At 44.5% G+C, this 13819-nt stretch overlaps 1 protein-coding gene across 2 annotated transcripts in view; it reads left to right on the top strand.

Annotated features, from left to right (window-relative positions):
* Positions 1-6218: 6218 nt before the first annotated feature.
* The window catches only part of LOC105934861 (mannosyl-oligosaccharide 1,2-alpha-mannosidase IA), a 261311-nt gene continuing 253710 nt past the window's right edge, over positions 6219-13819 (top strand). Inside the window, exon 1 of one of the 2 annotated variants that reach the window (XM_036135247.1) lies at positions 6219-7920. In XM_036135247.1, coding sequence (XP_035991140.1) covers positions 7378-7920 — 543 coding nt within the window. In that variant the 5' untranslated portion in view covers positions 6219-7377. The remainder of the gene's footprint in view (positions 7921-13819) is intronic. The other variant, XM_036135248.1, reaches the window with a different exon arrangement.

Consider the following 13819-nt stretch of genomic DNA (forward strand, 5'->3'; position numbering starts at 1 on the left):
ATTTATGATCACGCCGAACTATTTCAATCTGCAAATAAAGGCAATGGGACTTACAGCTCCAGAAACAACAGATAAAGTGATTTTATTGTGCATTGAGAAGTCAGGAACCATTCAAATGATTTTAGCTCCACCGCTATGTGCTCATTTAATTTGTGCTTTATTAGAATGCATGATTTACATGTTAGCTTTATTAGATACAGGCATGGAACAAAAGCAATGTGAAGAAATTACCAAATGTAGTACAGAACCACCTTTTTGAAACTAGAGAGGATGGATGGATGGATGGATGGATGGATGGATGGATGGATGGATGGATGGATGGATGGATGGATGGATGGACGGACAGATTAATTAAAACATTTGAATTAAATTGTGACATACCTGTGACAATATTTTAAAGCAAAAAACTCAAACACACTTCTTCCTTATGTGACATCATGGAAAAATAATTATAAAAAAGGACCCAGGTAAGATATCAGGAAGTTAATCGTGGAGCTCCACTGGTCTGATTTATATTTGGGTGCATTTCCAGATGCCTGAAGGGGCCATATGCATCTGCTCCAACCATTATACCCAGGTACAAACAGCATGGAGGGTCTCATTCGGAAAGAAGATGGGTTTCGTGTCCCAAAGACAAATGTGTTTAACTGCGAAAAGTGTGCATCAACTCCTGAAAAAAAGCTTCAACCCATTGAAGATGCAGCTAGTAAAAGAGTCTCATTATCATCAGAGGAGAAACATACCCCCCACAAATATGGGCTGAAATGCCACTCAGAAAGGAGGAAGCCATTTTTTTTTCAAAAGCAACAGTAACAAATGCTCTCTGGGACAACTAGAGGCACTGCTAGAGACAGAAATATTTGCCCATTCTCCTTTACAAAACTGCTCAAGCTCAGTCAGTTTGGATGAAGAGCATCTGTAAACATGACGCTGATTCTACACTCAAGTCTGGACTTTGAATAGGCCATTGTTACAAGGGTTTGATTGAAAAACGTTCCACCATAGCTTCGGCTGTCTGTTTAGGCTCATTGTGCTGCTGGGAGGTGAACATCTGCCCTGGATCCAAGACTTTTTGTGCAGCCTGGAATACGTTTTAATCCAGGATTGTATTTAACTCCATCAAGGAGTTCCATCAACTCCAACCATCTCCTCTGCCTTGCCCACATTTTACATGTAGGCCAAAAAGTTTGGTTTTGTCTGGCCAGAAAAATCTCTTACAACATCTTTACTGTGTTCTTTATAACACTGTTTTAAACTGGGTTTTTATCTAAAGCTGTCTGGCGTGTTTCTTTACCTCCGTGTCACAACATGGTTTCTAAATATTTGATCTTGAAACATCGAGAAGAAACCGGCTGATTGACTGGGGTGCTCTCAAAGGTGAATGGATGTTGAGGAGACCACATAGATAAGATGGGGCTGCAACGTTTACAACTTTGAAAATGAGTAATGACATTTCAAAATCAATATGATGATGGACAGGAAGCCAACAAAGACATTTAAAACAGGATTTTTTTTTTCAATGCTTCTTTGTACCAGTTAAAAGACGACCTGCAGCGTTCTGAACTATTTGCAGACACTGCTAGGATAATTGATCTAGCCGAACATATAAAGAGTTACAACAGTCCAGACGGGAGGCGATAAAAGTGAATAACCTTCTCAAGATCCCTAAAAGACGGATAAGGATTTGCTTTAGCAATGAGTCTAAGCTGGCAAAAGCTTGACCCAATAACATTATCTTTGTCCAGCTTGAGAGAGCTGTACATAAAAACACCCAAATTCCTTATTGCAGATTGACCTCTACTAGCAAAAGAACAAAGAGCAATAATCCAGATCTTAATTTCAGCCAGTTTAATAAGAGCATCAATTAATTACTGCTGGTTAGTTTAACTGGCATATAGACCTGAATGTCGGTAAACAATGAAAACGTATGTTAAGCTTCCCAAAGATATACCCGAGCAGCAACATGTACAAAACAAACAGCAATAGCCTCAATATGGATCCCTGGGGGATCTCAATATGGATAGGGACTGCTGAAGAAACATAAGGCTGCATCCAAAAAGGTCTAATTGTTAACAACTCTATAGCCAAAGCGGAAGTGTGTCAGCATTCGCCATGATAAGTACTGTCCGAATGTTGCAGTGATGAAGGAGGTAGGAAAAGGAGCCTGTATGCTTCCTATCATAGTTCCTTTAGCATAGGAAGCTTGTGGTGTCCCTTACTGGCTCCAAGGAGCTATATCTCACATTCCTTGGTGTGACATGACGTACAAGCACAGCCCACCTCACGGAAATGAGGACAAATGTCTGGAGAGAAGAGCACCTGTAAGTAGTACCGTTTACCCTTTCACATATTTCATGACGTGTTGGTCATCCATGTGGATAAGAGGCCTTTGGCCATCTCCGTCTTTGCTGTCTGCGACAAATAAGATCCGATAGTGAAAGAGAGTAATGGCAAAGTTTGAACTAAAGGAAGAAATTAAATCGCCAGTTGTGATGTGATGAAATATAATGTATACTTAAGGTTAACATTTTAACCTTGAAAATTAAACTCTGATTATTTGTTTATTTATCATTTATCTTACATATAATGTGTAAACACGATTTTATGTGAAAAATGAAAACAATTAAACTATTACTATTAGAACTAGAAAGATTGTATAAGGGTTCGCGCCTTAATATATTTTGTTTTTGTGTGATGGAGAGCTTTAGCCAGTCGCTGCATTTGTCTAATATGTGTTTCTTGTAGTTCTTTTTCGGAAGTCCATAGTCCCGGATTTGACTGGAATTATCCACGTCTATTTCCGTCATGTAATGACGTCAGAGTTAAAGGCTGTCTGAAATCGGCACAGCAGTCTAAAGTTCTGTAACAAACCTGAGACCTTGAGTGTGGAAGTGCATTCATACTTAGATTAAATTACACACAGGCGTGCTCAGTTTACCACCTAGGTTGGCTTTCTTTAGGCAATTGGTTTAAAGGAATGTTGTTTTGGTAGAAAGTACGAATGGTCCTGAATACAGAAGCATGCCATACTTCTCAGATTCTTATATGAAGAAAAAAAGGGCTGGGGGAATAAATCATGTGTAACTTTGTCTGTGATCTATTAGACACTCACATGTGAACACATTAAAAGCTTGAGGTTGGAAAAGGAATAAAATAGGAAGAAGTTTAGGAGGCATGCAACCGTTTTCTGTCAATCATTCAGGACACTTTTAACATTTCTATGCAAGATTAGAAATAAAACAGGAAATAAGGCTCGATTTATGAAACATAACTTCACCGGCAAACCTATTCAACCAGGATGTGTCAACAGAAAAAAGGAACACTAGACTGAATCAAAGGATTTAATAGTGAATTTCAGTAGGACAGGTGCGACAAATAAGGAGCTGTTTGGTCACACCCAGTTCAGTGGGTCACAGCTGGTGGCTTTAATTTTTTCCTGCACTACATTTGCCTCATTGAGATAAGGGAGCTTTTATTACCCGGAAAGCGGTCTGATATCCTGGGTAAGTGGTTGATCACATGAACGGGATGTTGTTTTTGACTTTGGTGGACGTTAGAGCTCAAATTGACAGATTGACACGGTTCTAATCACACCAGGGGCAGGAACAGCTGAGGAGAGTTTAAAACCAGATGGTTCTGATAATTTTCTTGGAATAAAATCTCACAAAAGGTTTCCAAAAAACAAACAAAAACGGATATTGAACGAAAATTAAGGTATTTTTTTAAATTGCATCTACGCAACAAAACGGGTTATATGGATGATACCAGCTGGAGGTTTTAATCAGAGTTGGGTGGATTTGCCAAAAGTTTAGATCAATTGCTTCGGTTTGTTTTTCTCAAGCAGCAGTAAAAAGTGGTCAACCAAACAATGAAAATAAATACAAAAAATTACTAGAATAACAAACGTATTTGAAAAAAAAAATGCTACTAAAATACGGAATAAATGTTCGTATTTTATTTACAAAATTAGATCAGACTGACAAAATATATAAAGATATGTGCAAATTCTGTTATTTTTAAAGAATAAAATCAAACTATTTTTTTGCAACCTGAAGCTTTTGAAACTAATGTTTACAGAAGGTAATATCTATGTGTTAGCTCAATACAAAGTACTGCCAGTGATGATAATATATGCATTTTAGGTTTAAACATCTCTTCATCCAATGAAGTTATTCATTCACATGAGAAAGGCAATACTTAAACTATTATTCAAGTAGAAGTAAAAAGCATGCTGCAATAAAACTACTACATGGGTACATGTTGTTTTGTTTTATTAAAGCTAATCAAACATTAAAACCAATTTTCATTAGTATGAAATATGAACAGACGGTCTAAAACTACTAAAACATCAGTTGTTGTAGAGTGTTTCAACAAGAAACTTTTTATTTTACCATTTTAAAAAGAGAATCATATATATGATTCATTACAGACAGTGATGTCATTCAGGCTTTTTTTTTCTTGTTCATTTGGATGAATATGGCTTACAACTAATAGCACCTAATATTTAGTTAAATAGGAAAAATAGAATATGACATGACACTAACAACATATTTTTCTTAAATGCAGAAGGGAAAAAAAACTGTATTGTGTAGTACATGTGGTCATGGTTCCTTTTGCGTGAATTACTGCATCGATGCAGAGAGTCATGGAGGTGACTGGCCTGTAGCAGTGCTGAGGTGTTAAGGAAGCCCATATTGCCTTAATGGTGCCTTCATTCATCTACTTTGTTGGCTCTGGCCGTCTTTAACGATACCCTGCTAACCAATTAGTTGGAGGGATACTAGGATCATTAAACCAGGTCATGGTGCTGGCAGTGTGCAGGTGCAAAGTCCTGTTGAAAAGGGAAATCAGCATTAAGAAAAGAAAAAAAAAAAAAAAAGGGGAAGCACGAGGCACTCTAAATAGTTGCACTGACTCTGGCCTTGATGAAATGCAACGAACCAACACCAAGAGGTTACATTTCTCCCAAAATCTGCAGACTGTTTAAACTTTGATTATGTCTCTCCACTCTTCCCCAACACTCTGAAACGTTGATTTCCAGATGTAATGAGGTATAAAAATAAATAGATAAATAAATAAACACACGAAAAGAGCAGGGCTTGCAAGGTGCTGCAGTTTTTCGAACTATCGCCTTGCAGCATGAAGGTCCTGGGTTCAAATCCTGGTCTACATGGTGTTTGCATGTTGTACAGTGCATGTTTGGGTACTCTTACAGGCCGTAAACGTGTCTGTAAAGGTAACTGGTTACTTTGAATTGCCCTTAGGGGGACATGCCTGTGCACATTATTGTCTGTTCTGTGTCTCCCTGTTGCCCTGTGATGTCCTGCCTCTTGATCAATATGTGCAGGAGACACGGAGCAGCCTATTTCAGAGGTGGCCGTGCTCCGTGAATGCTGCGGTTGAAGCCCATGCACTGGTACGGTCGTTTTGTGGCGTCTCTGGAAGCACTGACTGCGGCCCGGGTCTTCTGAATCTCTCTCCAAATTCTTGAATGGCCTTTGCTAAAGGCATCCTCGCTACATGGGCACATCTTTCAACCACACCTTTTTTCCTTCCACTCAACTTTCTGCAAACAAACAACGGTCAAGTCAGCACCCGTGTAGCCAGGCCAAAACATTGCTGCGATATCAAGTTTATGCATTAATAATTTTTCTATTGCTCCTTTTTCTAATTTACTGAAACATCTGTAGATTTTCTTTTTTTTTCTGGGGGGGCATAATATGAACTATGTGAAATCAGAGCACATTTATTTATCTCCATGCTTTGTGGGGAAAAATGTGTTGCACAGTTGTGGAAAACAATACAGTTTGAAGCATAGTGGTAGGTAAGCAGGTTATTTAGGCACTAAATGGCTCGTGTATGCTAAGATATTTAAGCAGGATGGGTCCTAAATGACGCTATGATCTGGTAAAGGGGGCGAATTGACCCGCAGCTAATTAAGACAGCATCGGTTCTTTACTTGTGTGTTTTTTTTTTTTTTTATCACGCTGCCATGCCTGATGAGACAGACATCTGCAGCAGATGCAGACATCTCCTCTCCAGCTTTTTTTCCAGGATTAATCAGGCTTGTTTTTTTTTTGTAGTGTGGATGTCACCCCAGCACGCAGAGCCATTCAGCCCTCTCTCGTTTTCATCAAACGGATTAACCGCGTTGTGATAAGCCGCTGTGAATTTCCATCAAGAAATCAGACCAGCCCACTGGATACAGTCGCGCAGCGGACCATTTGAGCACCCCCCCCCTCTCTCTCTCCCCTTCCTCCCTGTTTCTCCTCTTCTTCACCCTGCCCGCGCTATATGCTACACATTTCCAGCCCTCTCCTCTCAAATTTCGACGCAAGCGGACGTCCGCGGCACACGGTGCGCAGCACGGAGAGCGGAGCGGCGCGGAGCGACGACGCGGCGGCGGCAGCAGCAGCTCTCTCTCTCTCTCTCTCTCTTTCTCTCTCTGTCCTTGTCGCTCTCTCTGCCTTTTGTTGGAAACCGGCACACTAGATGGTGGATTTGTTCCTCGTACGGATTTGGATCGGGGCTAACTTCGCATGGGACAAAACCCGCCTTCTTTCGCGTCTGCGAGCGATCCGTTTCGCCCGGCGTGTTGACGACGGCAGCGGAGGAGGAGAAGGAGCAGAGAGGGGGGGTCTAACCTAACCGGAGGAGCGCAGTTGACAGACGCGGAGACATGTTTATCCACGCGTTCCCGTCCACCAGCTGATTGGGGGGGACAGAGGCGGAACCAAAGCGGCGTGTAATCTGTGTGTGTTTTTTTTTTTTTAAACAACGGGAACGTCAACTGGGAGCTGGGGATGCAGACGCGTGGATCTGCTGCTGCTGCTGAAACGGAGACCGGGGAAAGATGCTGTGATGTTCTCCTTGCGCCGCAGGGCAATGCGTTGTAGCGACCCGAACGGCGTGGAATAACGCACCGAGCCACAACTTTGTTCAAAGGCCTCACAGGACGGCGAGGTTTTTATTTTATTTTAATTTTTTTTATTATTTTGCATCGTCTACTTCAGAAGTGCGTTTATCTTCGTCCGCTGAATACAGACTCGGGGTGTTTTAGAAACGAAAGCAGCCCTGATCTCAGCGCCGTTCCTTTTTATTTTTTATTTTTTTTGGATTTTACAGTTTGAACTCCACGTCCTGCGCTCCGTTGATGATGCGATGCAGAGTTGCCAAATTTCTGAGTGAAAAATCTGTAGCTGGAGGCAGGTCTAACATCCGCGTATGCAAATCCAATCGATAGCGAGATAAAGCCACTGGGGGGTGGCTTTTGGAGGTTTTACTCCAGCCTGAAGGCAGCAGAGCCGCTGCCAGCCGAGCACCGGTACACTCTCCGCGGCACAGCACAACGCAGCGTCAGCCCCGAGGAAACTTTCAATGGTGTTCCGAAAGTTGCCCGGCGTCTCGGCGTCGGGCATGGGTCTGCGCCTCTCCCAGAAGTTCGTCTTCTTGCTCTTCCTCTCGGGTTTGGTGACGCTGTGCTTCGGAGCCCTCTTCTTTTTGCCCGACTCCGTGCGGCTAAAGCGCATTTTCCTCTCCAAGACGGAAGTCCAGCCGGTCACCGTGGGCTCCGGGTCCGAGAACGACGTCCGGGAGCACGTCAAGCGTCCCAAGGAGCTGGAGCACACCAGGGGCATGACCCCGGGCAAGGGGGAGCCGAAGAGCCGCAAGCCCGCCGTCTCCTCCAACGAAGCCGCCGAGGAGCGGCTGGCGGGGGGCAAAGCGCAGGAGGACCTGACCCTGTCCAGGTCCAAAGCGGAGTCCCTGTTGGAGAGCGTCTCCGCCGGGGCCCGCCGTGCCAACTCGGATACTTTTGATTTCAAGAAGTTCCAACGGTGCCTGCTGAAGCCTGCGCTGGGGAGTGACAGCGGGAGGCCGGCTGAGCCCACCACCAACGACCGCCGGGAGAAAGTCAAGGAGGTGAGGAGGGGAGAGGGGGGGGGGGGGGAGACCCAGGAAGTTCTGCAAAGACCAGGCAGCAGCATGCTGTGGTTTGCGGCTTGACATAAGACAGGAAGTAGTGCAGTTTGTTTGTTTCGTAAGCCATTGATCAAATGATCGGGTACGTCTGCCAACACAGCCTAAAGGCAGTTTTTCTTGTGCTGTTATTGGTTGTTCTGCCATTGTTTTTTTTTTTTTTTTTTGCTATACAAGTTGCCAAAAATGCACCAGATACACAGCTGCCTGTCTTCCCCCCCTGACGCGCAAGACTCAAGACTGAATCTGATTTATCTGACAGACAGTCTCATTATAGAAGCAATGGGACAGTTCTCAGCTGAGCCGCTGTCAAATAAATCCCAGTCATGCCACTGTCCTAAATTCACCCAAAGCTGTTCTTTTTTTTTCTTTTTTTTTTTTTTTGTAGACACATATCTGTCAGATTGCTCCTGCAGAACGATGGAGAACCCTTAAATATTTCAGTGACGATGTGCAAAATTGAATTAGACCGGGAAATTCTGCAAAGTAATTGAGTTCTCCACTTACTCCACATTTTGCAGCTAAATGGGGAGTTTTTTTTTTTGTTTGGGTGAAATCACAATCCGTGGCGTGCCGTAACACCTCTGTCTCCCTGGCACCACGGCTTTGGGAAGATGCGACTGCATGGGCGCAGCGACTCTCTGGCCTGCTGCTCTCCACGCCAGCCTTTGTCGAGCCCTGTGGCACCGATAAGGGCTCCGGAGTGGGAGCGTCTGTGGATCACACATCTGTAGCCACTCCAGGCAAGTCATGGCAGTGAGAAGAGAGTGGGAGGTAGGAAGGGAGGGGGGGTGATGGAGGCCAGTGTTTGGCGACCGCTCGCAGATGGGTTTCAGCCTTGGCATGTGACACGGATAAGTCCTGTTGTCACTCTCTTTTCCAGCTCGCCGTCACCCTCTCACGCTGCTCACATGCCTGGAGGTGATGTGCTACATGGGGATGGAGGTGTCAGAGGACAAAGGGTTACTGGCCCCCGGTGCCCCGAGCTTGGCTGACTCATAATTTCTCCCTTTGATGCTCTTTCAAGTGAATATGAGCGCGGCCGATCCGTGCAGCCGAGTGCCGCATGAGGGAATTGTCGGGGAAGTCCACCGTTCAGTCGTCGTCTAAATACTGATTCATCGTGTTGGTTGCCTCCACGAGGCTACCAGGCGCACAGAAAGCATACGTCTAGTTTTCTGTTGTTGTTGTTGTTGTTGTTTTTTTCTCTCTCCGCCCTCTCCAGCTTGTTGGCTGTGCTGCAGACGGCCTCTGTTTTCCTGGAGGCTTGCATTCATGCTGCCAGCACTTGCTGACACATTGTAGACTTTAACTTTGTCCAGGTTTGCACTTTTCTTTTTTTAGTAAAGGGGGGGAAATAAAGCTACCAGTACGAACAAGCTTTTTCTGTTCCTCCTTTTAGCAGTTGTGATTTACATTTCTTTCCCTTAGTTGTGCGTATTTTCCATCCCCGGCGCCAGATTTTTTTTAAAGTGGTCCGTATCTGGGGTTTTCAGGCTCTCCGAAGGTCTTGTAAAGTTTTGATTTGCCCTTTGTGTCTCCTACCTCACTATTTTCAGGCTGTTTTTTTTAATTTTTTTATTTGTTAAGTCAATAACGGAGGTTTCAAAGGTCACAGGATGAACCGGTGATGTTGTCGAGACATAAGGGACAACTGAGCAACTGGTGCAATGAAAATATTTATTCCCATTGATTTGACATCATTACTTTACAAACACTTAAAGGAACAGTGTGACATGGAGGTGCACAGATGAGTCTAATGGTGACCGGATGAATGAGTGAATGCGGCTTACATGGGAACTACCAAGCACAGCAGGAAGAACACTCTTCAGTGTGGGCGCTGCTGCTGAGTGAAGAACAGTCGAACGTGGCTATTTTCGCTATCAGTGAGGTGAAAAACAAAGATGCAAGGAACCTTTTTTCTTAACCATTCGGCTGTGACGGAGAGCAGGACTTTGAGAGGATAACAGGAAGGCTGAAAGAGTCCAGAAAAGCTACAATTGTAAACTGTCTGCCTACAACCATATTGGATTTGAAGATATTGTCAGCATTTTGATGTAAGTCCAATGCAATGATCTGCATTCTGTAAGAAACTTCATACACCGACTGCGGTTTTTGTAATGTTAGCTGCACCACCTGCTGCTATAAGAGGCTGAAGCCTGTTTTTGAATGTCTACATATCTAGTTCTTAAACAGAGATTGGCAGTTCAAAGCTTTACCACAAAGTCAGTGATTTGAAATTGGCCACAGCATTTCCGATCGCTTCATCTCAAGTTTTATAACAAGGAGAATATTTACAAAGAACCTTTACCTGAAACCCTGCAGTAGGTGATCCGCTGAAGGGTGACGTATCTCCCAGGCCCTTTGTGAGGTCTTTGCAACAGTTTTACATTAATTTCTGACATGACTTTTAATTATTGTTTATCTCCTGTACATCTTGCATTGCACAATGCGCCGCCTTGGCCAGACAAAAGGCTTGTGCAGAACACGAGTCAAAAACCACATAAAGTCAAAGAAAAAGGCCAAAAGTCCCCTTCAAGTCGGGAGAACTATTGATGAAAACCACTTTTGAAGATCACAGGAGCGTCGGGCTCCTCGGAAGCACAGGATAAAAAAAAACCCAGAGTTGTTTGTGCACAGTGTGAAGCATGGGCCATCATGCAGAAGTGATATTATTGGTGTACCCGTTTATACTCTCCCCAGCTAACCCATCACTGTAAATGTGTTTTCTTCCCACTGTAATGGAATGCAGAGGGAGGGTTAACCCCCCCCCCCCCTCCCACCACCACCACCACTGCAAGCCAACAGAGAGGGTCTGCTCTGGCCCCCTGAGTGCTCCAATTCCAAAAAACTGTGAATGGGCATCGTTTTTCTGAACTGCCAACAACAAGAAAGCAGACTCCCCATCTTCTCCCTCCGTGTGCGAGTCCGCTGCCAAGACGGGGTGAAACGAGGGACAATGACCGCCTGATCACACGTCGCTAATGTTAAAAGGCAGCCCTCGGGATACAAGCCAATACTCCCAAAGTTGCCAAGGTGCTGTGTACCTATTCCAGCAACTGCCTGCTAAAGTGATTCTCCTCCAAAAGTCCCCAGCAGGCTATAGATGGGAGTCATTTTCATACAGACCCCTATTTGTAATTCTGTGATGTTGTTTTTTTTTTTTCTCCCCCCTCACCGTGTTTCCTGGTCTCCTGCCTTCACTGGCTCCGGTACAAGAAGTTGTACGGCAGGAATCTCGCCACAAAAATGCGTGCCGGGAGCAACGTGAGGATGGCCTTGCACACTTTGTTGCCGATGTCCGTTAGGCAACAAACTTTTTAGTACTGAGGGGGGGGGGGGGGAAATAAGAAGCCAAATGTTGAGATGAAGGAGGGTGGAAAAAGTGGAGCGAAGAGGCCGTCTGTGAATGTCGAGAGCTCGCTAGCTTGGAGGGCTGGAGCACGTTCAGAGCGAAGCCTCCGTATCGCGCTCCTTCGCTGGTCTCCACAACATTGCTTACATCAAACAGGAAGTGTGCATCTAAAAGCCGTATCTATAAAGCCTGGGATTCGCTCCCCTCTTCGTCCCGTCGACTGTTTAACGGAGATATGCCGACGCAGTCGAATGAGGGCCTTCGCTTCGGGAAATTGGAATGTACTCTGTGCCGCGGCTTCAAACAGACGATGCGTACGAAAGGGGGGGGGGGGGGGTAACGCAGAGGAGGAGACGGAGCTGACGGCTGAGCTCTGCGGTGAGGGGGCAGACCCGCTGCGGTTTCTTCTGGCCCAGCCTCCCAAAGCGGAGCAATAAGTCTTCAGGGCTCCTTTTGTCCTGTTTTTTTTTTTTTGTGCTCACACTTGTTTAGTCGTTTCAGAGCTCGGGGATAAACGGGGAGTTGGACGCTTACGGATGCAACGGTTGGCTGTTAAATCCAGCTGCATCTTTTGTTTATACTAAACATAGTTTTCACCTGACTGACGTTTGGATGTAAACAGAAATGACGAACGAAATGTTCTCACTGTTCTACTGTGAGATTTCCCGGTAACACAAAAAATAGCAAAACTGCAACAGTCAGTGGACACTCATGATTGGAGGGCCCTCCTCACGGACACATTCAGTACATTCTTACATCGACATCCAGATAAATGAAGAGCTCCGGTGAATCATTACATTTTAAAGCCTGTCCGTCATAAGCTGGACGAAGCTCATATATTTTGGAGCCTTCAGGGTGTTTGGCTCTTTAGGACAGGTCTGGCAACGGCGACAATGATGGTAAATATTGCGGCAGCGATAAATGTCGCGATGTGTACCTGTTTCCTTTGTACCTCTCTCTCTCTCCTTTGTGCATCCATCGCTCTGTGACCTTTAGCAACATGAGCAATTTAATTTGCCTCCGGTGTGAGACTGGATCTGCTGCCGTGAGACGATGCCCAGCCGGCTAAATTTTACATCATCATGTAAAATGCAAGTTTATTTGCCGTATATTGTGTAGCCGTAGACTCTGGTCGGCCCTAAACAAAGAAGTGCATCAGTATTTCAGAGTTCTTCAAAAGAAAAGGAAACGCATGATTTTAAATGTCCACGTCAGTCCCTGCACTGCAAATAAGTAAAATCTTCTTGAAATGAGAGTATTTTTCCTTGATTTGAGCAGCTAAATAAGACTATTTGCCAATGGAATAAGATTTTTGCACTTAAAATAATAACAATTCATCTCCACCATCTTATTTCAAGTGCAGAATAGCTAATAACCTTATTTTAGGGGTAAGAATACTCATTCCATTGGCAAATAGTCTTATTTAGCTGCTCAAATCAAGGAAAAATACTCTAATTTCAAGAAAAAAATTACTTATTTTTAGTTCCCTTTTTGCAGTGTGTGAAATAAAGCGGCTGGAAACGCACAGCTGCTTGAACACAAACTGAAAACTTGCTCCTCAGAAATTGGTGACGTTGCAGCTGGACTTTAAATCCACTTACAGACGTAATGACCACAGAGAGGGGTGACCGACTGAATAAAACACTCGCATTAAGCCGGGTTCCTCCCAGCTGGCTCGGAGCGACGTGAACTCCATCCGCGCTTCGTTCCCCTTCTGGTTCCTCTCCTTCCCGTCAGGTGTGCCTTAACAACTGTCGGCCTGAGCTAAAGGAATGGCCCCGTGCTGCGTGAGAAGAAAGGGACGGAAGATGAACAAAGTCTTCAGAAAAGGCTCGCGCTCTCCAAGTGTTGTCCCGCAGAGCCGGAGCGGCTGAGCTCTAGCTCCCCTCTGCAGATGCTTTGCAAATGTCAGCGGCCGGGGTTTTGGAATGTAAGCCCAGTGTCGTCTTTGGTCTGTTTACGTGGGATAGCGAGCCCCCCCGGCCCGCTGGGTATTGATATGTTGTGCAAGTCAATGATGGCCGAGGCGGGTCTCATCTATTGCTCGGCTTCGTCGCAGACCTCGTCTGTCCAACAAAACAGAATTGATGAGTTGTGTTTGAGTAGCACTCACAAGAATGCTGTTGGTGCTCTGCCTTTTTGTTTTTTCTCCCTTTTTTTATGCTAAAGCAGTTCGGCTGATACATCTTGCGTCGTACGGAAAAGTGCATTGTCATTGTTAGCTTATGCAAATTACTGAATGAAGCATCTGACACCTAACTCACCTAACTGTCCGACCTTTATGGAGCAGGTGGATTGCATGAATTAAACTCTTCATGAATTGCTGCACAAACAAAATACACATTCATGCCAGTGTTTTCTTTACTAATGAACTGCTTCAGGTGGATTTGCAGCTTTAAAACAAGGTGATGATAAACAGTAATTTACAAGGTGCATGTTTTTTCTTCAACAGTTTTGTTTTAGTTTGGGTCTTTGTGTATGTATAAT

This window comes from Fundulus heteroclitus, chromosome 3, assembly GCF_011125445.2.
Source record: "Fundulus heteroclitus isolate FHET01 chromosome 3, MU-UCD_Fhet_4.1, whole genome shotgun sequence".
In the NCBI taxonomy this organism is placed as follows: Eukaryota; Metazoa; Chordata; class Actinopteri; order Cyprinodontiformes; family Fundulidae; genus Fundulus; species Fundulus heteroclitus.